General features: G+C 39.9%; 1 protein-coding gene and 1 long non-coding RNA gene across 2 annotated transcripts; one reads left to right on the forward strand and one right to left on the reverse strand.

Annotated features, from left to right (window-relative positions):
* Window positions 1-211: 211 nt before the first annotated feature.
* CLUL1 (clusterin like 1) lies at window positions 212-14,990 on the reverse strand. The gene is made up of 8 exons (XM_054517085.1): window positions 14,888-14,990; window positions 13,381-13,529; window positions 11,534-11,701; window positions 9,097-9,547; window positions 7,701-7,838; window positions 3,419-3,633; window positions 2,145-2,315; window positions 212-358 (listed from the first exon to the last, which is right to left on the reverse strand). Exons 1-7 carry the CDS (start codon window positions 14,988-14,990, stop codon window positions 2,148-2,150), a joined length of 1,392 nt encoding a protein of 463 aa, XP_054373060.1. The 3' UTR covers window positions 212-358; window positions 2,145-2,147.
* On the forward strand, window positions 7,677-17,366 carry LOC129046920 (uncharacterized). The gene is made up of 3 exons (XR_008508772.1): window positions 7,677-9,607; window positions 13,055-13,216; window positions 14,735-17,366. It is a non-coding gene; the product is annotated as an uncharacterized LOC129046920 (long non-coding RNA).
* Window positions 17,367-26,071: the final 8,705 nt, after the last annotated feature.

Raw genomic sequence — 26,071 nt, forward strand, 5'->3', positions numbered from 1 at the left:
GTGCTTGAATGTAAGTATACAAATAGAAATTACTTACATGCTTACAGTTGATTATGTCCTTAAATCTTTGCATAACCAGAGCCATAGCTTGTTATCAAAGATTACCTTACTGGCAACATAAATAACATTTTATTTATATAAACTAATATTGAAATAGATTTGGTTTGGAGTTTGAGTTTAAAGATTTCTACAGTCTTTGGTTGATAGCTTATATGTCACAGTATTTACTAAGCAATATTTTATTTATATGCAACTATTTTAACCATAGAAATTTAACACTTAGCTATGTTGAGCATAGGGGTAGTTCAACTAAGGAGCATATACTTTATTTCAGGAAGAAAGAATTCACACTTCTTTCCTAGGAGGAAAAAAAAAAAGAAAGATTATACATTTTGGTTTTGAATGGAGAAAAATATGTTAGAAAAGTAAGTAGATGTGGAATGTACAGTGTCCTGCTATAGAAACATGCATAACATAAAAACCAGACAGAAAAACTTTTCTTTTTCTCTCCCTTTCTGTTCTTATAGATCTGTTCAGTTTTCTTTTATAGTTTTAACTCTTTTTTATCCATTACATTTTCATGTACTCTAAGGCTTGTGCAAACTGAATGGTGTGATTTTGAAATCAACACTGCTTACTTTTCCCAGGTATTAAATGGGTATACAAGATATGCCCACAGGAAAAATCAGACTAAGATTCAGGCTAAAAATCATCATCAAACTACAGAAATAATTATTGCCATTATCAGGTCCTGAAGATTAGTATTCCATAATCTGAAAGAGTATTTATCATTTATATTTACAACTGCATATAAATTACAGAGAATTTTGAAGAAAAAATGTAGAGAAAGTGTGGGAGAATTTATTTCAGATGTTTATAAATATCAACATGTAATTTCACCAATGTTTACCTAAGCAAAGTACATAGTTTATTCTGTCTAAATTATGCAGCCCACCTCAGCCTCTCTGGTGGGAGTGATTTCTTTCATCTGCTCAAAAAGGGTGCCTCTGACCTCAAAAGAATAAGCAGATTTAATACAAAATGCTGAAATCTTCTTCATCTACTTTGTTAACATTGAATGCTCTTTCCCTGAGACTTCTCTTTGTGTGCAGGTCATGCTTCAATTGCTCAGTTGGAGAAATCAGCTATGACCTAAAGAGAAACTATGTCCAAATCTGGTCCTTCTCAGGAGATCTGGGGACACTGCAGTGATTTGCCTGAAAGTCTCATGTGTTTTGTGGCTCAGTTCCCCTGGAAGAGACAACTCACTCACAACAGAGGCCACTAAAGCTGTGCATCCCAGAGTCCCCTTGGAAGGGAAACACAGGGAAGAGTGGTTTACAAGTTTCACAGTAGTGTGATGCCACCTAAAGCCATTCCATCTTTCCTGGAAAGTCCCTGTGGGATTAGAGAATATGAAGCATTTGTCCTCCCTGCCTCTCTGCCTGGTTCTTCCTTCCTCTTCTTGAAATGTCTTAAACAAGGAGAGAGACTTCTTGTGTGTCCTTTTTGCAAAAAGGATTGAAGCCCATGAACAGGATCTTTCTGTGCATGATCCTGCAAGTTCAACTGCAGCCTCTATTAATAAACACTGCTAATCTGAGCAGCGTGCTGCTAATGCAGAATGTTATGGCAAGACAGCCCTTCCAAGTCCTGGTGGTGATTCTCACTTTGCCCTCCTTTATCATCAAAAATAATATGAGCATGCTCTCAAACACTACTGAAAATTTAAAAAAAACCCAAAAAACATAATGAATAGTGGTAATTCCAGTCCATTCATGATGAATGAACACAAAGACATGGTTTTCAATGCCAAGACACTGGACTGTGGTTGTGAGGCAATTCTTTTGTGAAGAAATATTTATTATCACATTACCTCATCCCAGCTGTTACTTAAAGATTGGGGGTTTCACAGATATATAAGTCAAATCATGTAATATCATCGTGTCTGTGTCTTGCAGGCAAGAACATTGAGTGTTTGTTTGTGTTTTCCATAATGGTTGTATTTTTCTCAATGTGTTCTTTCTGAGAAGGCAGTCTTGTATACACCATGAATGAATCTTGTTTCAACTAAAGTTTATTGCAATGTAAACACCTCTTATGAAGAAGTGTGTTCTCTGTGAAAGCAGAAAGAATGAACTTACCACTTAAAAATTCTGCTTATACAATTGGAGTGCTTTCCCAGCTATGTATTCGATGAACTCAGGACTCTTGGGATCTAAGTTGGGAGGAACTTTAATGGTGAAAGTAGGTGAAGTCAGAACATTCACATCTACCACAGTTTCATCTTTACTGGAGGGATCCCCAGGTACCACCTAGAAGAGATCGGTGCTTTAGACACCACAAACTGCTGTGTGCTTTCAGTTTTGTTTATACCTGCTGTGCCCACTCTCTTTAACAGGGGAAAATTAAATAGGGGAATATTTTAGACTTGCCTACTTTCTTTAAATTGCTTTCTTCTGAAAAGACAGTGGGTGTCTGAATTTATGTAGGTGGTGGAAAGAGCTGACATGGCACTGCCAAGACCATATTAAAGAACTGCATGTTAATATTTATATCATGAGCTACATCTATAAAGAGCTTCTGTTCTCCTAATGAAAACTTCTGAGCTGTCCCACTAAGTTCAATACAACATTTGTATGATTGAATTTATTCATTCCTGTGTGTTTTTCTAAATCAGACTTAGTTCTGTAGCTTTATTTTCCGAGAACAGATATCTCAGACTCAGTTGGGAAAATGTGCCTGTCTCCTGTTCCTATTTTTGCTTTTTTTTGGTGGATTGTACCATCATTTTGCATAAATTTCTGGTAGTAATAGTAGTAATTCACTATATATGAGTGGATTTCTGAGTTAGAAGAGAGAAAAAGATATGTCCCTTGCCCAGGAAAATGGATTGAATTTACTTTGGATGTATCTTTGTGTGTGAGACACAATTAATCATTATGTATTTACTGAAATATTGACAAATGCTGTCAAGCGTGTGCAGCTTCCACTGCAAAAATCTGTATAACATTTGCCTTCTTTGAACTTTGGAATATGTAGGTACAGACACAGACAGCTAGACATTCATCGATCTCATGTGGATGTGTCAGTGACCGGTGCAGTGCAGTTTATCTGTGAAGGTAATCTGAGGCCAGTCAAAGCTGCTAGTGTCAATTTACTCTTACAGACAGTGATTCAGGTTAGCCTGTCAGCCATCCATCACACCAAAAGGATTTAGAGGAAAATAGTTTCTAATCTCAGGAGTTTCAGCTCATTGAGGGATTACCAAGCACACACAAATTCAAGATGAGTAGGAAAGTCATGTTGTAAAGCCAAACATTGCATATGTATCAACATCCACAGCCCCCAGGAACATAAACATGAGCAAAATGCAGTTTAAAGGCAGCAATAGCTCCCTTCAGAAGACAACCCTTACCTTTACTACGTTGAAAATGTTTTCTGGTCCAATGGTCATGTTGGATAACTCAGATACCCACCCAAACCTTTCTTTCATTTTGTTCAGCAAGTAGGAAGTGTCCTCCGTGTGATGCCGAACCACCTGGAGAATCTGCTCGTACTGTTCCCCTGAGAGATTAACCAGCTTAAAGGCTTCATCAAACTTTATGTGCAGCTCAGGAACGTTTGGGCAATCTGTTAGAAAAGACAGTGTTATGTCTTGTTCTTCATCTTTTCTGTCTGATGAAATGAAAACTGTAAAAAAAGCCTAGGGAGGAGGCGTGGTTTGGATGGGTCTTTAAATAATGCTGAAAAAAAGGGAGAATAATTTTTGCTTACTGATTATGGTAGATTTAGTTTAGACTCAATGACTAAATGAATGCATTATGCCATTTGTTGTATTAAAGTCTTTTATCAAGTTTATATCATATAATACATAAGGTTTATATAATATTTCATGACAATAGGTTTTTTGTTAATGCTAAATAAGATCTGGTAAATTTTACATATAGCAACTTCATAGTCTTCTTATATGTGATGGGTTCTTTTATTGGCTCATATTCCATTATGAATCTATCCCAGGTATATAGACTGCAAGGCAGGGGCTGAGGGAGCAAAGTTCCTTCCACTGTAAGAGATGGTTAAGTCCACATGAGGAACCTTAACCTATCTAAGTCTGTGGGACCTGATGAGTCCAGAGGGAATTGGTTGATGTAGCCACTCTCCATGATATTTGAAAAGTCATGGAAGAGCGGTGAAGTCTCTGGTGACTAGGAAAATGGAAATATTTCACTGATTTTTTGAAAAAGGGTTGTAAGAAGGACCCTGAGGACTACCACTCCATCAGCCTCACTCTGTGCCTGAAAAGATTGTGGAGCAGATCCTCAAGAAGCTCTGCTAAGGCTCATGGAAGATAGGGAGGTGATTTGGAACAGCCAGCAGAGCTTCACCAAGGGCAAGTCCTGCCTGACAAGTCAGTGGCTTCCTATGATGGAAGATGAACAGATTGAGAGCAGCCCTGCCAAGAAAGACTTTGGGGGGTGCTGGTGGATGAGAAGCTGGATATGAACTGGCCATGTGTGCTCACAGCCCAGAAAGCCAAACACATCCTGGGCTGCATCAAAAGAATCATGGTCAGCGGGTTGAGGGAGGTGATTTTGCCCCCCTACTCTTCTCTCATAAGACCCCTGAAGTACTTCATCCAGGTGTGGATCCCTGTATTGGTTTGGCACAGCCTGGTTTTAGGTAGCAGGGGGGCCACAAAGATGGCTCCTGTGAGAAGGTGCTGGAAGCTTCCCACCATGTCTGGCAGATCCAGAGTTGATGGCTCTGAAGATGGCCATAACTGGACCAACAAGAGAGGTTGTTAATGCCTCTGTGATGACATATTTAAGAAGAAAATAAAAACAAACTCACGGGATTTTCCTTCTAGTCAGAGAAGAGGAGGAGGTGAGAACATGTGAAGGAAACAACATGGAGACACCCAGGTCGGTGGAGAAGGAGGGGGAGAAGGTGCTCCAGGCGCTGGAACTGAGATTCCTTTGCAGGCTGTGGTGAGACCAAGGTAAGCAGCTGTGCCCCTGCAGCCTTGGGGATCCATGGGGGATGCAGAGATCCTCCCACAGCCTGTGGGGATCCATGGGGGATGCAGAGATCCACCCTCAGCCCTTGGGGATCCACGGGGGATACAGAGATCCACCCAAAGCCCATGGGGATCCATGGGGGATGCAGAGATCCACCACAGCCCATGGGGATCCACGGGGGATGCAGAGATCCTCCCACAGACCATGGGGATCCACAGGGGATGCAGAGATCCATCCACAGCCCATGGGGATCCATGGGGGATGCAGAGATCCACCCAGAGCCTGTGGGGATCCATGGGGGATACAGAGATCCACCTACAGCCCATGGGGATCCATGGGGGATGCAGAGATCCATCCACAGCCCATGGGGATCCACAGGGGATACAGAGATCCATCCACAGCCCATGGGGATCCATGGGGGATGCAGAGATCCATCCACAGCCCATGAGGATCCATGGGGGATACAGGGATCCACCCAGAGCCCGTGGGGGACGGTGCCCATGCTGGAGCAGGTGGATGCCTGGAGGAGGCTGTGATCCAGTGGGAGACCTGGTGGAGAGAGAAGGCCCCTGCTCCCAGTCTGGAGCAGCCTGTCCTTGGAGGACTGCACCCCGTGGGAAGAGAGCCAAGCCACAGCAGTTTTGGGAGGATTGTCTGCCCATGGGAGGAGTTCACACTGCAGCAGGTGCAGTATGGCTGCTGCTCATGAGAGTGGACCCACACCAGAGAATTTAATGGAGAACCTGTCTGCCATGGGAGGGACCCCACGGCCTCACAGGGGAAGGACTCCTCTCCCAGAGCAGAAGGAAAATCTCAGTGATGAACTAGCCAAACCCCCATGGCCTGCACTGTTGGTGGAAAGGAGGGAGGGGCTGGGGGGAGATGTTTTAAGGGCTTATTTTACTTCTCATTACCCTCCTCTGATTCTGTTAGTAATAAATTTCACTTTGCAACAAAATTTGAGCCTTTTTTGGCCTTTAAATATTTCTCCCAGTCCTTATCTCACTCATGAAACCTTCATTAATTTTCTTTTTCCTCCTTTGCCCATCCATGGCAGGGGAGGGTGAGCGAGCGACTCTCGTGGATGCCTGGCATTGGGCCATTGTCAAACCACAACAACTCCTCAGCACAGAATGGCATGGACCTGTTGGAGCAAGTCCAGAGGAGAGCCATGAAAACTGTTAGAGGCTGGGAGCACCTCTCCTATTTGTTAGGATAGGCCGAGAGAGCTGGCGTTATTCAGCCTGGAGAAGAGAAGACTCTGGGGACACTTATTGTGGCCTTTGAATAAAATCTGTGACCATCAGCTACTGATGGGTGCCTGTAAGAAAGATGGGGACAAGAGGTAATCATTTTGAATTGAAAGAGGGTGGATTTAAATGATATGTAAGCAAGAAGTTCTTACAATAAGTGTGGGGAAACACTGGAACAAGTTGCCCAGAGAGCAGGTGGATGTCCCATCCCTAGAAACATTCAAGGTCAGATTGTGTGGGGCTCTGAGCAACATGATCTAGATGAAGATGTCCCTGCTGATTTCTGGGGCGTTGGTCATCTAGACCAAGGTCCCTTTAACCCCAAAATTATTATATGATTCTATGATAGAGGTTATAACAAGAAAGCCTGTATTCTTGTTGAGTGTTAAGACCTAATATTTATCTTACAATAGCTAGATAGTACACTAGCACCGTCTGCCACAAATTCAGAACTGAAGATTGCTGGTATTTTCTTTACTAAAATATGGATTTAAACAAGAAAATTTTCTATGCAATAATTTCTCTGTAAAAATTCAGTTTCTGTTCTGTCAAATTGGATTATCAAGGGGCACCTTCAAGCTGATGGTACAGTAACAAACTGGTATCTTTAATACATGGGTGTAGATAAAAAGATAAGTGGTCAGATATTCTTTTAAAAGTGTTTCATTGTTCATTAATGTTTGCCCCACTGGAAATATTCTGAAGACATTTACGTTTAAGCATTAGGTTTAATGCTTAAATGCTCTTAGATTTTAAGATCAAAATAATTCTGGAAAGACAGGTATGTTATGCTGCAGTGGGAGTCCTGACTGGCAGTTCTAGGGGATCAGTCTGAAGGTATTTCAGGTGCCCATGGATGGTGCCGACAGAGCTCTGCCATCTCCTTATATACTGCCATGAAGTCCCTTTTTTGTCCTTCATGTCAGTTCTAGCTGCAGACAGGGTTCAACAAAAAGTAATTACAGGCTCTTCAGCACTTGCTTTCATTGCGAGGAGCTGAATGATACCTGAGGTTACACCTGCTTGTCAGCAGGAGAAGCGACTGTCAGGAGTTTGAGCTTCTCCTCACTTTCTGCTCAGCACTGCTGCACCCAGGCAGGATAGACTGCTGCCTGACATCTTGCTTCTCTGCAGGATTGCAGCTCTAACAAAATACTGATATACTTTGTTACAGGCTGTGGGACGTCTCTGGATCACCAGCGGTATGTTAAGAACTGAGCTATACTGACACTCTGTGGAGACAGTGGGGAAAGCTAATTAAATCATCTGGAATGAGGAGGAATGGTTACTGTAGCCGTGGTTACAGTATAAACTCAGTGACTATGTTAAATGTTAATTCCAGTAGAAAATTAAAACCTCAAAATCTATAAACCAGTAATCAATGCATTACAGAGAAAAAAAAAAAAAAAGGAAAATAGTTATTTACCATGCAAAAGATTGTCTTGACATTTCTGGCATCTCTCATGGAACTGCGGGCATCCAGAGGAGTTCTCCCGGAGCTCCCTGCACTGAAGTCTCTGGCGCCCTGACACAATTTTTGAAAACATGCCACTTCTTTCAGGATCTAGAATGAAGTCATAATATTTTTAGACTGCTGTTAAACTTAGTGTCTTTATAAGTATGCATTCATTACCGAGCCTGAGTGCTAGAATATAATTTCTTGTCCTTAACCCAAAGTATTTTGCATAAATCCCCTTCCCTACCCCTCCACTTCCCCTCCGCCCCAAAAAAAGGAAAAGGAATAAATTATTAAAAAGTAGAAGTCAAGAGAAGATTCAAATAATATTTTCTTTCAGGGAATTCAAGCTTTAGTATATTCCTTTATAAAGACTTAGGAGTGTATTCCTCAGACATAACCAAAAATTGCTAATACTATTACACATTATTTCTACAACATGTGAGTTCTGGTAATATCTTTTTGACCCTTAGAAGTCAAGATGTTTCATAATCACATACAGTTACATGAGAACACAGTACCAAGACTGTTTCTGAGGTAGCAGGGCTTATGATATAGAGAAAAATTTAAATTTAAAATTAAATTTAAAAACACTGTTCAAGAGTCACTTAACTTTGTATTTCCTGATGATCATGTAATGTTTATGTCACCTGCCACTCAGAGTTATGGCATGTGCTCACTTTGATTTCCCTGTAGACAAGGACCAGCATGTATTTGTCCTGTTTGCAATTGTCAAATATGAGGCTTATTTGTATTCTAAAAGTCAGCCATGATCCTTTTCCTTCACTGAGTGTCATCACCAATGGTATGCCCAGAATTTTCTGGTCACTGGAAAACCTGATGGCTAGTCTTTGATTAGCTGGTATTTGATTGTCAGATTACATTGCTGTTGTAGCCTGAAACAGCACTTGCAGCTGTCAAGCTGAAGTTAGCATCATTTGGCAAGGGCAGGGATATGCCTTGACATCTCACAGAATTACCCTAATTTTTTAGAATTGGTGACCATGTCAATAAGAGATTATACAAATCATATCTTGACAAATGCTGAGATTAAATCTGTCAGTCAGCCTTATGAAAACCTGCATCCACCCTGAATTTAAATGCTCCTGAGGAGCTCCTGCAAATGCTTTGAGAATTGCCATGAAAATCAGGCTGCATAGGACCCCTAAGTCCCCCTGCAACATTTCTCTGAGATTTCTAGGTGACTTCTATTTGTTCATTTATCTGATAGCTATCCTTGACCCATAGCCTCCAGAGTTTCCTTATGTATCTCACACTCATACTGGAAACTGCATGATTCGCTGTAGTTTAGCCATCCCAAGGGAGTTGATGTCATTGACAGTGCAGTCAATTTTCATCTTCTAACACTTGCCTTTGATTTGTTCTGGCACATCTCTTCTGTAATCTCTGTATTCATCAAACACGTCGGTGATCACCTCGCTGACACCTTCGAACACTGTCCTACTGAAATCAAAAACTATCTGTAAGAAGCCAGGCATGCCCCAGCCTCTCTGGGAGCCTTCAGTTCTGGTGGGGACCTCAGGTAAAGCTGGCATACTGGGGGACTCACTCAGCTCCAGGTCAGACATGAAATAAGTCTGAAAAGACTGGTCAAATTCTTTTTGCATGTGCTTGAAAAAAATGAAACTTCTGTCAAATATTAAGCCCACATCGGATAATAGCTGGCTAAATAAATCTTCCATCTTTACTAGCTGGGTATCCTCTTTCTCAGGCTTTTCATTATTCTGGATGTCTCTTCCTTGCTCCTCATGAAAAGTAAATATGAGTGGAGGTATTTTCCTCAAAAAATCTTCAACCTGTGTATAAGAAGGAGAGAGATGAGGAGGCAGACAAGTTATCAATTTCTCATCTCTCAGGTAAGTGTCTCTAATTTTTGTCTTTCAAATACTCAAAGAAACAATGCCCTCTTAATACCTGCCAACACAGCATATTCTCTGAAATAATTTAAGACACTAGACCCCAAAGAGGAGAAGTGTGTTCAATCTAAATCATTAGTTCCAAATCAGATCTGGAGTAAAAATCCTGCCAGTTGCCCTTTAATCTGTGGGGGCTCAAAGTTATTGTCAGCATTTGAGTTTCTTCCAACAGACAGCTTGGACTTTATGTTGTAAAGATGTGAGATGCATTTCTGTCTGCTTATGTGCGGTGTAGCGAGCAGAAGGTGATTGTTCTCACCTTGATTTGTAAAAAGCCTGCCCTGTCTCACCCCCGGGCAAATCCTCATGTCCTTGTGTGGATGGAAACCAGAAAAATCAATAAAGCAGTGGCTCTGAGTCCATGGTTTTATCATGTAAGAGGCCAGGTGTCAATTCTGCTATCACAGAGTTCCAGTTCCTGGGTCTCGGCCACTGGTTCCCTGCTCCCCACTCTGATGCACTACTTTGGCCTGAGCCAATGGAATGGCTTTTTGAGCTACACTCCATGGCATTAGAAAATGGGCAAGGGTTAAGAAGCACCTTGCTAAAACACACATATATGGATATAGATAGATATCTATAGACAGTTATGCATATAGATAAAGACAGTTAAATATATTAATTTAAAAAAAACACAAAAACAAAAAACAAATAATCAGCTTGATCTGACCACTAGTGCAGCTTAGAGGGTAGGTGAAGTGTGAAACAGCACTGCAGGAGCAGCCTAAGCCAGCATTGCTCCTGCTGTCTGTGTGTCCTCAGCTACAGCTATCATCTTTTCTTTTCTTTCTTTTTTTTTTTTTTTTGATAACTTTGGTCATAACACAGCTCTTACTTTGAGTGCTTCAAGTAAACCAAATAACTGATGGGGGACATTACCAAGAGGGTCAAAGATGGGGACAATGCAGTATATAACTTTTACTGCAGTAATTGCAGCATCTACAGACTCTTGAAAATCCAAAACATTTATATGAGCTACACATGAGTGATACCTAAAAAGCTAAAAGTATCACAAATAGTTTTAAATTTAATATCTCCCACATTTTAACCTGAATTATTTTAAGAATATGCACAAATATTAAACACCTGTGCTCTAAACCCTGCCTGAAACACCACATTTAATGTTTAAGTTATTGTATTTTTCAGTGCATGGGAGGGGTGAAAGCAAGAGAATCTGGCTGACATTTTAGTAGCAGCAATTACAGTTTTGCTTCAGAAGTTTGTTGCACTTAAAACGTATGCCCAAACAAAGAAATGTGATTACAATTGTTAAATTTTGTAGTAATAAAGGGCCCAGACAGGAAACCAGATTTTCTTTCTAGTAGAATTAGGGGAATCTCCTTTGTTGACAGATTCCTTTATTATAAGAGGTTAAGCCTTTTAAAGTTTTGTTTGTTACTTAAGGAATTTATTTAAGATAAATATAGGAAAGAATGATGTAATAATTAGGTGATTTTTTCCCCCATGTAATTTTGCTAACTACATCTACACTTTTAACTTTGCTGATTTTCAGACAGACCATAAAGAATCTATGTGATATTTTTCACAAACAGTTATCGAGCATCTTAGTGCAAGTCCCACTGTGAGAGAAAACATTTTATATCTGGAATGAGTCTGTTGGAGCCAGGGGAGTCATCAGTTTCCATGGAATCTTGCCAGGGTGCAACTGAACTCATTTTGGCTCAGCATTCTATGACCATAATCACATGTAATCTCTACCATATAACTTCATATTTCCAGACTCTCCAAATGAAATTAATTTTAGTAAGCTGATATAACTGGCAGACCTAAGTATTGAGAAAATAAGATGTGCTGTCTCTTTGGATGAACTCAAGAGTGTTCTCCAGATGCAAAGTTTCCTCCTACCTTTCTCTTAAAGGTTGACACACCATGTTTGCAAGTTGTATAATATCTCATGCAGGTACTTTCTAAACATGATTCACATTCATCCCATAGATTTTTCAAGGATACTTGACATTGTCTTTCCTCTTCTTCCAGTCTTGCCTTTACTTCATCCATGAGTCTCAAGGCTTGCTAAGTAAGGAAAAAGATTCAGTTGAGGGCAATTTTCAGATTAGCATTCTAAGTACCTAACCCAGTGTTCATCACTCATTTTGCCTATTTATGGCTCCTTTTTTTGCTAATCCCTAACCACTAGACTAGGTTGCCTTCTCAGCTGCAATCACATATGGAGGGAACTGAAAATTGAAAACCTTTTCTTTATAGGATTTTTCTGATGTTGTTCTCTCAGGGCACACAGCCTACAGAAACAAATGGATCTCTACAGACTACCAGGATTTTTGATGTTAAGAAAAAAACTCACACATCATTCTGTATAAGAATTCAGCCTCCCCCATGGTCATGTGTTCAACTCGTGTTATTTTTGCTCCATATCATCTGAACAGTATTCATCTGTCCCACAAATAGTCCTTTTCTGTTGCCTTTCTCTACCTTTAAGGGATTGATATTTCATGAGGGTAGGTCCTTGCCATAAAGTCTGTCTAATGCAGAAATATTTAAAAGTGTAGCATCTCTGCTGTTTGTGAGTGTACTAATCAAAAGGCTGTAGTAAGTGGATTTTTTCCTGCTCTTGTGGAAGTGTGAGGCACTCCTTCCATACTGAAGGGCAACAAAATGCATTTCACAATGCTGTTTCTATTTGCTTCATCAGTTAGGGCATGAAGCTGAGCAGATCAGAAGCAGCATTTTTGGAATAGACTTGACAATGGAAAGCGAAAATTTCTTTCTATTCAAAATTAATAAAGTGGATTACACATCATTATTTTCTCTCTCCAGTTGCAACATATTTCAATAGTTTTTGTTTCCAAACAATGTTCCAAGTTATCTCTAAGTATGACAGAAACCTTTTAATTGATGGGGCTTATTCCTTTTTGTCAGCATTCCAATAGGGAAGAGACTCACATAAAAGAAAACTTCCGTCAGAATGTGCTTGATGGAGAAAATAACGGCAGTTTTCATAATCTATGTTCAGTTATTTTCTGATCTTTCTAATACATTTATTCAGTGTTTTATGAACTCTCACTGTGGATTTGAGTCCTGTGTAAATGAAATCATCCAGTAAGATCTAACAAGAGTGTTGACTGTGGGAGTGCACTGGTGTTCCTTAAGATGTCAGAAAGCTATCAGGTACTTTTTTAGTTTAACTACCAGATGTTGGGCCAGGAGGGAATTTTCCTTCAACTTTGTTGAAACAAAGTTAGGATATTTATGGTATTTTTTAAATGTAGAGTAAATCTCTGTTTCTTCAGATCATCTGAGCACATGGCTCTGAGCCTAGGCATTGCACTAAGACATTGGAAATTTCCCTGATTCACTGTACTTTCTTTAGAGCACATTATCATTTGTGGCTTTGATACTCTCCTGCAGGTCTGAAGTTTGCAAAGCAAGCTGGAGAACCTCTTGTGGCCCCAGGAGTATAGAGACATGGAGGGCAGAGCTGCTGGACCTTCTGCACAGAACACTGTTCTACAGTGGCCTGCAGTTGCCTTGGTGTGAATTCAGTGAAGAAGGGGTTTTTATAAACAAGCAGTATGTGCAATTTTCCTCTGCTAGTGAGACAAAGGGGCAAAAGCAGATTGTGCCTCAATCCTGTGACTGCATGAAAAGATATACACTGCTTGTTTTGTACATAGAGTTTGGTTTACATTCTTCCCAGAATAAACATAAAACCCCCACAAATGCATTTATGTTACCTGTTTTTCTTCACTGCTCTTCTTCAAGGTTTTCATCAGATCTATGTGCTTATCTTCATTTCTTTCCATCATAATTTTCATCTGCTTAATACCAATCAAAGCTTTCTTTACCTCTTCATCTACATACTTCTCTCCAACTTCAGATAATTCTAAAAAAAGCCAAATTATACAGTGACTTAATCAGATTTTAACACTATTGCAAATTGTCATGCACTGATGATGGAGAATGAAATAGCTCTGTGTTTCCCTACAGTGGCAGAGCCAAATCTGAGATAGCGAATGCTGGGTGACGCTCAGCCAAGACAATTTCCATCAGAGAAGAATCTGGCCCAGAGCTTTTGCAAGGATCAGCTGTATGTAACTCAAAAGATATATTCAACTGTCCCACTGCTGAATACTGAATCCCAGAACAATTGGGGCTGGTACCTTTGGAGATCATTGAGTCTGCTCCCTTCCCCTCACTCAAAGCATGGTCAACTGCATCAGGTTGCACAGGACATCGCCCTGGGTTTTGAATATATCCAAGGATCAGTCATCAGTTTTCTAACGACATAACCTGTATATTTATCTTTGATTTTGTAGAAGCCTGTGACAGCTTCCCTCTACATTTTGAAATTTAGAATACAAATGCCTTCAACCTGTTTCATAAAAATACAATTCCTAAACTTCCTGTGAAGTAATGAGCATAGAGTTTTGGTGAAAACCTGGGCTGGCCCATGTGTTGCACCCTGAAGCTCTGCATGATTGCCTGTCTGTATTTGTATCTATATTTGTTTTCTTTGTAGAAGTACCCTGACTATCGCTGAAACTATAGAAAACAAGCAAAACCATATCACCTTGAGACTGCCAAAAACACATTGATCACTTCTTCCTTTATATCTTTCTTCCTCACCCCTAACTTTTTGTTTGTTTATTACAGAAATCCTGTCAACATAGACTGAAGCACAGGATTGTTTCATGGCTGATCCTTTTTCTCTCCACAAAATAAATCCATACTTAGAAGTGTGTGTGTGTGTGTGTGTATGTGTGTGTGTGTGTGTGTATGTATGTGTGGCAGAATAGCTGCTATTTTCTAAATTAAGTAATTTTTTTCAGTTGTTTGTAAAAACCACCTTTTTCAGTGAAGTATGTAAGTGTAGAGGAAATATTTTCAAAGATCATTTGAACAAACAAAATAGTTCAAAATCTGTTGAACTGAATTTTGGGTTTGGTTTCTATTCTGATGATCTACAAGGAACCAAATAACCTATAAAAATCCTGTAAATACTTTTTTCTTTTGGCAGGTGATGCTTATCTGTTAATCCCTTTGCTTTCTCATCCTGCTTGTTCTTATCTTCCTATTCTGTGTGTGTAGGCATGCAATCGACTTTATTCTGGTTTCTAAGCTCAAGACATGCAAGTGGAACTTGTTGATGGCAGTGAGTGTGGAAGTCAAGATGCCCTACCCAGCTGGAGACCCCTGGGCCCGGGGCCTTCCAGCCCACCCTGGCAGGAAAAGCTTACGTACGCTTGAGGTTGTCCCGGAGATTCATCTCCTCCTGCTTCGTCGGTGCGCACTGGTGGCCACTCAGACACAGCACATGGATCAGAAATATCCAGGAGGACTTCATGTTCTTTCTGTTCAAGGAAAAGTTCGGTGCAGTTACATGTAAACATTGTCAGGAAGCTCAGATGTCTAGGTATACTCAGTAATATAAATGCTAACTATCATACTACGTATCTCACAAGATCCCGTCAATTTTGTCTCTAACAATGGTTTCTGATATGTATAGCATGCGCCTAGGTGCTACTCTTGGTGAAAATACATGAGTGAGAAGCTTGACCTCCTTTGTAATTATCTATTTAGCTTAATTAGATGAGTTCCACTGAGTTTGCACAGTGGTTAACAGAATCAGGACGTGTATCTATAAAATCAAAAGCTTATGCTGTTCAGTCTGTCCCTTTTCTACTTTGTGAAACACACCAATTGCTGATCTCATATCATGTCCTTAGTTCATATTTTAAATACATCCATGCTAAACATTATTGCCAGTTTTAAAGAGGGAAGTTTCTGGAATGTTGTTCCCTTTCTTGTAAACATGCAATTCCTTTCAGTGTCCTTCAGAATAAGACTTAATACAAGAGACTCCACAATAGGTGTGCCAAAAAATCAGCAATTAGATCCATTTTGCAAACAAACAGATCAGCAAATGAAAGAAATACCTCCAAAATAAGGGAAAGAAATGCCATTTGCTTTATTTCCCTCCTAAGAGCAGAGCCAAAAGGTTCATTTTTCAGAAACCGTGCAACTTCACTTTATGGTTCTCATCTGATTAAGTGAACACAGTATTCAGATGCCTTGTAGTTAGCCAATATAGCCTTCTTGGAGATGCAATTATCAGCCACAAGAGCATATGTAAATTAAAAGCCTAGATTTGTTTACAGCCTGGATTTGCTTCTACAGTTACTTGCATATTGTACCTTCACATTTACAGCAAAAGACCAATTAACTGCAAAGAAATACAAACATACAACCAAAGAAAAGTAAAAAAGTATATTTACCATTAATATTTTGCACCTCTTCTGCAAAATCGCTCCCTGCTTCAGGAAGGGGCTGGGCTGTGTTCTGAACTTATTTCTGGGAGTGTCAGGGATTTTGCCATGTTCTACTTATCTGATGAGAAGGGACTTAATCCTATTAACGGGACGTTTAGTCACTAGGCTGGAGGATTTTGCATGTGTGCGACTTCATGCTCATCTCTGTGGGCAAAACCACCAGGGGGAGTGTTGGGCAGAATTGCCTGATTTAATGTAATTTGGAACTGCTACTTTTCTGTAGTCAGTAGCCTGTTGTCGTGTTAGGTGTTCCATCGTCTTACTTCTTACTTTAGGAGACACCTGCAGCTTTATGTTATTAGTGAAATTGATACCATTAGTTTGGCTAAAAATAGCTTTCAACATTTAATCTCCTCAGCATGGTTTTAGCTTGCTATAAAAACCACTTCATTATGTAAAGATCTTCTTTGTACACCTTCTGAAGGTATGGGAGTTGAAAAAATATCAGGAACCCAGATGGAGGCTAGCATATGAGCAGATCCTGGAACAAGATAAGCAATTTTTTTGGCATTTTGTTCATCATTGTACTTGCCAATGTTTTGGGGGTTGCCAATTTAATGCTATTTCCTTCAGTTTCTCCATGTCTGTGAAATATGTCTGAGATCTAACTTGGACAAAGTTTTGGATACTTTGAAATGAGATATTTAAATACTAACAGGTGCTTAATATAAAATATGGACAGGTACTGTTAGCAAATCATATCCCACCTTGTGATATTCACCAATATTACTCCCTTGTAGCCAAAGAGGAGATGGGGAGAGTATGTGTTTTTAGCCCACAGTCTGTACCAGCAACTCTAAGACATTCTGTTCTATTTTGTTTACCTAATCATTCATAAAAACCAATTGATGATTGATGGCTAAGATCTAACATGATTAATGCCGCTTAGGCAAGAGATTTCAGGGATTTAATTTTGAACACATTATCAGAAAGAGTGGAGAATCTACTGGCTCTAATGGGAATTGCAAGTCCCCAGTTTGCATTAAAAATTAGGGTAACTTCACCTTTTTTTCCTGAAAATTATGGATGGAATGGAATGTGTATTTTGTTGTAATCTATATGAATTGCTGTCTCATTGAGTTTCTGCTTAGTCCTTGACCAAGACTCATCACTGCCCAAAACATTTCAAGTTCTCTTCTGTGGAAGAGCCAAGCAGGCTCCCTTGCAGACCTTGCAACTGTTTGTTAAGGATCCCTGGATCTTGGGCTGAAGCATAAGGGGCTCTCCCTCTCTCTCTCCCCCTCTGAACTTCACACTCAGCTCAGGAGAGAGTGAAACTGGGAAATACATTTGCGCAAAGGAAGACAATCTATTACAGACACTTGTGAAACCTGTGCTATTAGCCTACATGTATAATGAATTCTAACAAAGACTTTAATCTTTCACTGCAAGGGTTTCTCCAGTCATTTTTGATGTTTCTCTTTGCTAATATTCATTTACTAGCAGCATTCATTTTCTGGTCTTTCTCAATCTGACTCTGTATAGAGAAAGCTTCACGCAACCTAGATTAAAAAGGGTTGTTTCAACACATCACTCATAGTTCACAGGAGCTTGTGAGAAAGCAGGTGGCCCCAGCCCTGGGGGAGGGAGAGCTGCACTCCTGCTCCAGGGCAAGAGGCTGGAGAATGCCTCTGGCACAGATCCCACCAGTTACTCCCAGAATTGTCTGCTTTCTGAAGGTCTCCCAGGGACTCTCTGGTCAAGCACACACTTGCACCTTGCAAAGCCAGTCCTCAAGCTGATGCTGAGACAGAGAGTTCTGGTGTGTGTTGAGCTCCTGTTCTCAATGCAGTTGATTTTGAACATTGCAAAGTGTCTTGCATCATCTTAGGTGCTACTCCTCATACTTTATTGTAACCATTATGTAACCACATGGAAAAAGGCACTACTGTATCTAGCTATTTCTTTGTACAAAACCACAAAATCCTAGTTCTTTGCTCTCATGTTATTTCATATATATCTAATGGCTGAAAGAGGAGGTGTAAGGAACCCAAGGGCAAAACTGATAGAGCTAGTATGTCTGTTAAATTCAATCTTGGGCTTAAACTTAACCTTAGAAGTATGCTTAAGAAACCAACACCCTGTTCCTGAAAGGCAGCTCTTAATCGTGCTTACTCTGAAAAGTTTTTCCTCTCTCATTTCTGTTTTGAATTTAATTAAACAAAAATCTCATCAATAATACCTTCAGGTTTCATGTGAAATATTCACTCTCTTTTCTTTTAACATTCTGAATCTGATTTGCAGTGACCTGTTATGGAGATCTCCATTTTTCATCTCAGCTGCCATGTTCAACAGTTTCCTCTCAATATTTTATTTTCCTCTGAATTTGAGGGCTTTGACCAGCTATAGTGTAGCATGTCATTGTGATGACATTTTCAATTTATTCCACTCTTATACAAGCAGATGATACAATGTTGCTGAAATTAAGGTACTCTTCTAGTACTGAATCATACTAGAGACAGTCTGAAGAAGCTGTTGGGAGTTGTTGGAAGCTAATTGAAGAAAGTGTCTCTTTTCCTACCCCAACTTCCTACCCTTGTTATTCCACTACTACTCTATTTTAATTGAAATAATATTTATCAATTGAAAAACTTTGGAAAATAGCTTGAAAAGGAGTTTAAGTTAAAATAGATTTTTTTTTGCAAGATACTGATAAATTGAAAAGTAAATAATTGTAACAAGATATATAGACATTGAGCTTGAACCAAGCTGAACTTGAGCAATGAGAGTTGTAGCTGCTTTGTGGATTTTTCTTAGGTCCTGTTGGATGACGTCCACAAATGTGTAACATTTTTTCACCATGTACTGTGACTTCTCCCTTTTTCTTGATCCATTCCACCTGGCAGGATTAAGCATCAAGAAATATGTTGAAATGGAATTTCCTGTGTTGTACATCAGCTTCAGGATTTTGTTCCAGTTAGATATTTACACAATTATTTTCTGTTTGTAAGAGTTATTTCCTACTATGCTACACATTTCCTAAGCATCTCTTTCTGAGCTAGGCCAGGCATATAATGATCAGGCTGAAAATACCTGTACATATTTAAAGAGTCTATGAGTCATGGAAAGTGCTATATACTGACATTAAATCTCTTGGTATTTGCATGAAATAGTCCCTAGTTCTACAAAATCTTAATTAGCTTTATTTGTAAGCACACTATTAGTTCTACTGCTTTCAATTGAAATTAAATCCTTGTGGGGGTTTGTGGTGTAATTATATGACTAATCTAAAGCATGCACAAAGCTTTGCTAAAAATTGGTAAGGATTTTAAGGGTATAGAATTGAACTTTTGTGCTGTAAGAGTTTGTTTTGTTTTGTTTTGATTCTTCCCTGTGCTTCAGGAGCCCCTGAGTGGCTTCTGCTTTCTCCTGTATTTCAAAGGCTCTCAAAGGCCTCCTGAAGTTCTGTATTCAGTCTTTGAGCTATACTTGGTTACCTGAAGTTAGGAACCAAGGCTCCTCTTTATCCCAGAGGGAGAGGCATGCTCCTGAGGTGCTCTCAGTCCTGCTGAAGGCCTCAGACAGAGGAGCTGAGGCTGCATTAAGCTGAATAGCTACAGTCAATCTAAGCTGCACATCCTGCAAAAATACCAGCTCAGGCCCCCAGAGTAGCACAGCTGTGTTAGCATGACAGGATCCCAAAGTTCACAAGCCCTGAAGCTCAGAGTCAGGCTGACACAATTACCCTGTCTGGAGGAGGGTCAGGCAATGCCAGGTCAGGACGCTGTGCTGTGCTCAGCACAAACAAGAAACCAGCAAAAGGCAGAAATCAGCCTGTGAAACTTAGAGCATCACACTGAGAGTTAATGTGGCTTTAGCTGGAATTATTGAGCTACAGCTTTTGGGGTCAGCAAGACCAACTTCACAAGGCTCAGCATGCTTTAAAATGCCTTTTCTGATTTCCTTTTCCTCATCTATCCATGGATGATAAGGATGATAAATCAGTGTGGAAAAAGTCTTCCACTTCACTGCTGAAATTTTTTGTTTTCCAGGCCCTTCAGGGCTTTGACACAAAGTTCTGAATACCAATCCCAGCAGTAACATGACAACTGTTGTTTCACAGGGCCATGCAAAGCTTTTTTCACACTTTATCCAGAGGCATTGCAGAAGGGTGATACCGAAGATTATGTGTGGGAAGACAAAACTGTAACAAAAATTTAATTCACTTTACAAAGCAAAAAGTTAAAACCTTTGGGCTGAATTAAAGACAACATGAAGCTGAAAGCTAAAAACTTTGCAGTTGTCTTCAGAATCTGTGCTGAGGATATCTGCTAACTATTAAACTTGGAGAAGCACTATTACTGACGTTATATTATCAGCAGGAGGTATCAAAGTCAGTGCAAGGATAACAAAATGAGCTAGAAACAATTTATTAGAAAGCTATGAAGCAAACCTGCACAGCTCAGTTACACAAACAGATTTCAGGAAGCATTTAATATTAAAATTCAGAAGTTTTGAACCAGATGTTTTGCAAGGGTTTAGTTTCAAGCTTCCCTAGGAACATTAAAACAAAAACGTTTTATTGCATGCAGACATGTAATATATCAGCTTTCAGCCTGCAACTGAAAGGAACAGGGTTCCTTCTGTGTATTCATCTGGTTTGTTTAAGCATATTTTTGTCATTCAGCTTGCATCACCTAGTTAAAAGAGTGACTGATTATTGAAACCAACTCCAGAATTTATTGAAATTGGGAGGACTGAGTTACCAGTTTGTGAGGTGCAGAACAACTCCTGAAGATGGTAGCTGCCATAAACTGCTGGAAAGGGATTGGGGGCACTCCGGACAGGGCCTTGGTAATATTCAATGAAGAAACTGGAAATTGCTTTGTTGGGGAATAACCCTCTGCCTGGTAGCTTTTTCTGCTGCATTTAAAGTGGACCATGCTCCAGTGCCTATGGGACAGCAAGCCCAAAGAAGGATGTCTGAATGATCAGACCCTATCTGATCATTGATAAAGCTTCCCCATGTAGTTGATAATCAGACACACACAGTCCCCTTGCTTGCAGTAGCACAGAAGTGGATTCCAGCAAAGCTGGAATGCTGCCTGAAGCTGACATTTTCTCCATTTCAAATATTAAGGACAATTTCTAAGAAGACCCTTATTGCAATTACGATTAATGACCTCATGCTTCTAAGAGTTCTTCTTGATTGCCGTTGCACATGTTTTTACAGCTGTCCTTTTACATAACTGGTACCCTGCCTTGTGCATCTGCCTCAATACTCAAAGCTTTTTAAAGCACTGTGAAAAAAAACCCCAATAGTTACAGAGACTTGAGAAATTGGAGGAGAATTAAAAAAAAAAAAAGAAAAAAAGAAAAATTGAGTTCAGAACAAATGAGAATTATGAGTGAAGTAAGTGAAGTAAAAAGGCAGAAAGGAAAAGGAAGGTGAAATAGGAAAGACCATGAAGTACAAAACATCAGGGGAGACACAGACAAGAATAATGTTTCCAACTAGAAGTATATGAATTCATATCCATGTCCTCTATCAACAGCCACAAAATTGCACACAAAAATAATGTAGGAATCCCATGAAGACATGCATATGGCAGAACAAGATAACTCTTGAAATCTTTTATTGCTCCTCATATTTTCTTTGGCTCTGGTATGAAGCCCTTCTGGGAAAGATGGGGGGTCTTGCCCACACTTCAGTACATTTTCAGGTACAGTGAAATGCTAAATACCAAGAAAATAATTGTGGAATTCACCAGCCCAGATTTGTGTGTGCACAGGGAGTGTGTGCACCTCAGCTAGCAGGAAGCAACCTGATCTATAGGAAGATATCCCCTACCTGTGACAGGGAGGTTCAATTAGATTATTTTTTATGGTCCCTTCCAACCCAAAACATTCTATGATTCTATGATTCTGTGACATGTATGATACAGGTCAAAATGGGAGATTTGGATATCCTGCTGAGTATGGATTTTTGCAACATCTCTCATGCATGGAAGCCGACAGGGTCTGATCATTCATACTTATGGCACAACAAATATAGAAATTATTTCAACTTGTAAAAAATCCTGTCTGCAATTTCCTAGCACAACTTGCAGTCAGCTGAGATGGCAGCTACCACATTTAAATCATCATCATCTTTCTGAAAACTTCAATCAAAGTGTTAAACTCATAAAAGATGAAGGCAAACTCCTACAGAGCACAATAATATACTTAGCATTAGCCTCTTAACACTTCAAAGTCATGCTAGATTTCCACTTAGGTTTTGGGTCAGCTACATTATAGTGTCCAGCACGATATCACACATCCTACTTTATGGACAGTGGTTTGTAGGGATTCTTTGTTCCTTATTCCTTATGTTTTTATTTTGTTCCTGCAGACAAAGTATGTTTTAAAAAAATCCTAGAAGATAGGCTCATTGTGAATATTTAGCACAATGTAAAAAATGCTCTCGCCAAATGAAGAAATCTGTGAAATTTCACCTGCTGGAAGGATATTTGGGGTATGCAAATCTGGAGTATTGGGGTAGTACTGTATTTTAAGGAGTAATCTCATTGTATATTCTCACCACCTTGTAACAGGGGCTTGGCCCTGAATCTTATCAACAGAACCGATACAGAAATCTTCAGAAAATAATTGAAACCATGAGCTGGGTAATACTTAATTTGCAAGCCTGACTGATCTGAAATGGCTGCTTCACAATGTTTGCAAAAGCAGACAGAACCCCTGATCACATGCATGTAGGGCACAAGAATGGTCAGTGACTATTACTAAAAATCATCAATAATTCAGTTGCATTTGAAACACCTTAGGTGCTAGAAAACTTTCAAATGTCCATGGGACAGGTATAATTATGTTGCAAATATTATTCAGAAGTATTTTGCTATTGGTACTGGGGGACAATACCACATTATGCATTTCCATACCTGACCTCAGGAAGAAATGAACTTTCATTTCAGCCTTTGCCCTCGTGCCTCCAATATTATATCTCATATTCCAAGAGCAGATGTTTGAAGGTCTGTTCCTCTGCCTGGGTCTTACATATTTAACTGCACACATAGACACATTTATATATTAAAACAGCAGACAACAGGTCAGATCGCTAGCTGATGTAAATAAGCAAAGCTCCCCTGTCTCTGCAGACAGCTCTGATTCATACCAGCTGAAGACCAGCGCATTTTCACTAGGTCTGGATTCAGTAAACCACACACATGCAGAGTGCAAAGCAGCCTATTGTTTGAAGGGAACCTTTCTTGTTTAGGGCACTGCTGAACAAATAAACTAGGCAGCAGAGGGAATTAGCAGGAATGAAGAGCATTACATCCTCAGAGAAAATAACATCAAGAGAAGCCCTTGGTATCCATCAGTCAGAATTCCTTCAGTGCTAGACAAAAGCTGCAATGGAAATTGCTGTGTTGTAACCTATGTGATCCCATACTGAATAATTTACTGGAAACACTGTGCTTCCAACACTGTGCAGATCAAGTAGCATGAGCAAGGAAAGAAAGTAAAGGAGAAATTAGAAAGAACTTAAATACTATTCAAGCAAAGCACTTAACCATGCATTTAACTTTTAACCTGAGAGCAGTCCCATGGAAGTCAATGGGATTACTTCTGTGCTTAAGTAAATCATGCGATTAAGTGGTCCAGTGGATCAGGATTTTAAAAATCTGCATGGCTGTTACTTAAAAATGGATACAGTACAACAGAGGAAGGAAAGGAGAAAAATCTCTTTTCCATCCTCAGTTTCAAGTGTCCTGACAAAGGCATGATAAGATCTAGCACTAGGAAGTTAGAGTTGGAAAAATCCAGCCTTGAAATAAGACATTTCCTCGTAGCTGTGAGGAGAATATTGAGACAGCTTACGAGAAGGGAGTGGATTTACCCTGACACAGAGTTTTTATGATGGGGTTAAACATATTAAAAGAAGAAGGGGATTAATCCAGATTCTGAGAGTAAACTCAAGGAGTTAAAAAAAATTAAATTGCGCAGTTCCTGGAGAAGAGACACCTCCACCAGTTTATTGCAGCATGCTGGCCCACATCCAACCTCCAACCCAAAAGATTCCTAAACCACTGATTATGAGACAGATGATTTTATATTGCTCTGCTTTTTGTATCTCTTGTAATCATCTGCTCCTTTGGAAGTACTACTTGGCTGGATGTATTTCTGATTTAACCTAGTACAACCATATTTCTTTTCAATCCTGTACATACACACACATCATGAGAGGATTAAGCTGGCTGGTATTTGCAGTCTTTCCTGGCCCTATAGTATGTCAGCCTGACTTGTGCTTACCCCCTTTGTTCATGAGTTTGATAGGAAACAGCATTGATTAAATTTCCTGGCACCATTTGACAATCCTGAGCTTCCTTCAGGATTTGGGAAGGAAGTGAGTACTGTGCTGCACAGTTGTCTGTGACTCAGTGGCTGTCAATGGAGCTGGAGTCATCTGGGAGCTTCTCTCCTGAGCAAGTCCCAGCAGCCAGGGTGCCACACTGTGACAGAGGCACCTCCCTTTCTCAGCTCCATGGCACACACTTTCTAATCTCCTAAGGCAAAAAAAAATGTTATTTCAATACTGTCATATCTGGATTAAACTTGCATATCCTGTGGTTAGCTAGAGACCAGACCAGATGACCTCACTCAGTTTTTTCTGGCTCCAAATGCTGTAAACTCTTGTCCTGGGCTAGGGCCCATCAAAGCCCATCTGAGCCCCTGGAAATACTTGTATTGACTTCACTCTGCATGAACAAGACTTCAACTCAATGTACAGACTATGCCCGAGTCAACAGGGGTCCAAAAAGAATGTGGCTCAGCTTGCAGTAAATACGTACACCAAAATGACCACAAGCAGAGCTATTCAGAAAGGACTAGTAACAGCATCCTCACAGAAATTTAATGTGTGAAAGCTCAATTAGCAATAGATATCAGCAGGAGATAGTCTTCTCAGCTTTCTGTATGAAATGCCTGCTGAAGTTAAGAGTATTTATAGTTACTTATGGGGCAAAAATTTAGGATGGACTATAGGACCCTACAGGATTCAGCCACTGGAGAAAAGCTGTTTCACCACTGTTTGTCCACTTCCCAAAATGAAACTTTGGGAAGCCCACATAATTTAAAGGGTTCTAAATTAGAAAAGACTCGTGCTTTAGGCCAGAAGCACATCTGGTATAGCCCTAAGGATCTAGTTCATAGCAGTAATATTTTTCTGCAGTTTTAAGCCAGAGCTTCTGCAGGTTTCACTATGAAAGTTCTTAGCTTTAGACCTAAGACATGCCAGAGTGCTGGGAGCAATTAACTGTGCACTTTTACCCTAAATACCAAAGTTAAATATGCCTACATCTCTCATGGCAGAGGGGTGATCCCAGTTTAAATGTTGGGCTTTTTGTTAAATACTGAGCTGTGATTTTCCTGTTCTTCTTTATGCAGTGATATAGAACCATTGAGAGATAGATGCATCTTTGCAGATAAATGCAAGTCATCATTGTCTTAAGAGAGGTGTTTATAAAGCAGTTATTTTTGTGCCATTAAAATAACCTCACTTATATAATAAGATATTTAGGAATGTTAGTTGGGTAATAAGGAATATTTCACTTTGTGCAAGTTACAATAACACACCTTTTCAGCCTGGCATTATTATTATCTTTATGTATAGTCACAGTAAGGGAGATTTGCATATGGTAGGTTTGTGTCTTTGTGGGTAGATTTGCCTTCTACACCTTCCATCTGTGGCATATAAAAGCTCAGGACTTTATGAGGTAAAGGAAATTTGAGACATAACCCTGTTCTACTCGGCAATTCAAAATTCCCACATGAGACCAAAAATTTTAAAGAGTATAAAGATTAGGGTGTGTTTTCTCAAAGTGGGTATATTAAATTAGGGAGGTAGATGGTTAGGCAGGCGTGATAACAAAGACCCCTTGCAGAGCACAAGTGAGAGCCCAAGGTCTGGCTCAGCCTCAAGCACTGTCAGGCAGAGGAGACTACATTCCTGGACACTGGGTGTGATAGAGAAGCATTAGAAAACATGAAGCACTAATTATGTACATGTGAGCAAAAAATGTGGTAGCAGGTCAGGACTGTGTGTGTTTGAGAGCGATGACTAACCTGGAAAATTTACTTGTGGCTGATAAAACAACAT

Source organism: Molothrus ater, chromosome 1 (assembly GCF_012460135.2).
Source record: "Molothrus ater isolate BHLD 08-10-18 breed brown headed cowbird chromosome 1, BPBGC_Mater_1.1, whole genome shotgun sequence".
In the NCBI taxonomy this organism is placed as follows: domain Eukaryota; kingdom Metazoa; phylum Chordata; class Aves; order Passeriformes; family Icteridae; genus Molothrus; species Molothrus ater.

What these genes read in the sequence shown, in the direction of transcription:
- CLUL1 (XM_054517085.1), bottom strand. Translation starts at nt 14,990, where the DNA reads ATGAAGTCCTCCTGGATATTTCTGATCCATGTGCTGTGTCTGAGTGGC. An exon ending in TCAAGACAATCTTTTGCATG is followed by an intron (nt 3,634 to 7,700) that starts GTAAATAACTAT and finishes CTTTTCTAACAG; the next exon opens with ATTGCCCAAACGTTCCTGAG. An exon ending in ACATTTTCAACGTAGTAAAG is followed by an intron (nt 2,316 to 3,418) that starts GTAAGGGTTGTC and finishes GATCTCTTCTAG; the next exon opens with GTGGTACCTGGGGATCCCTC.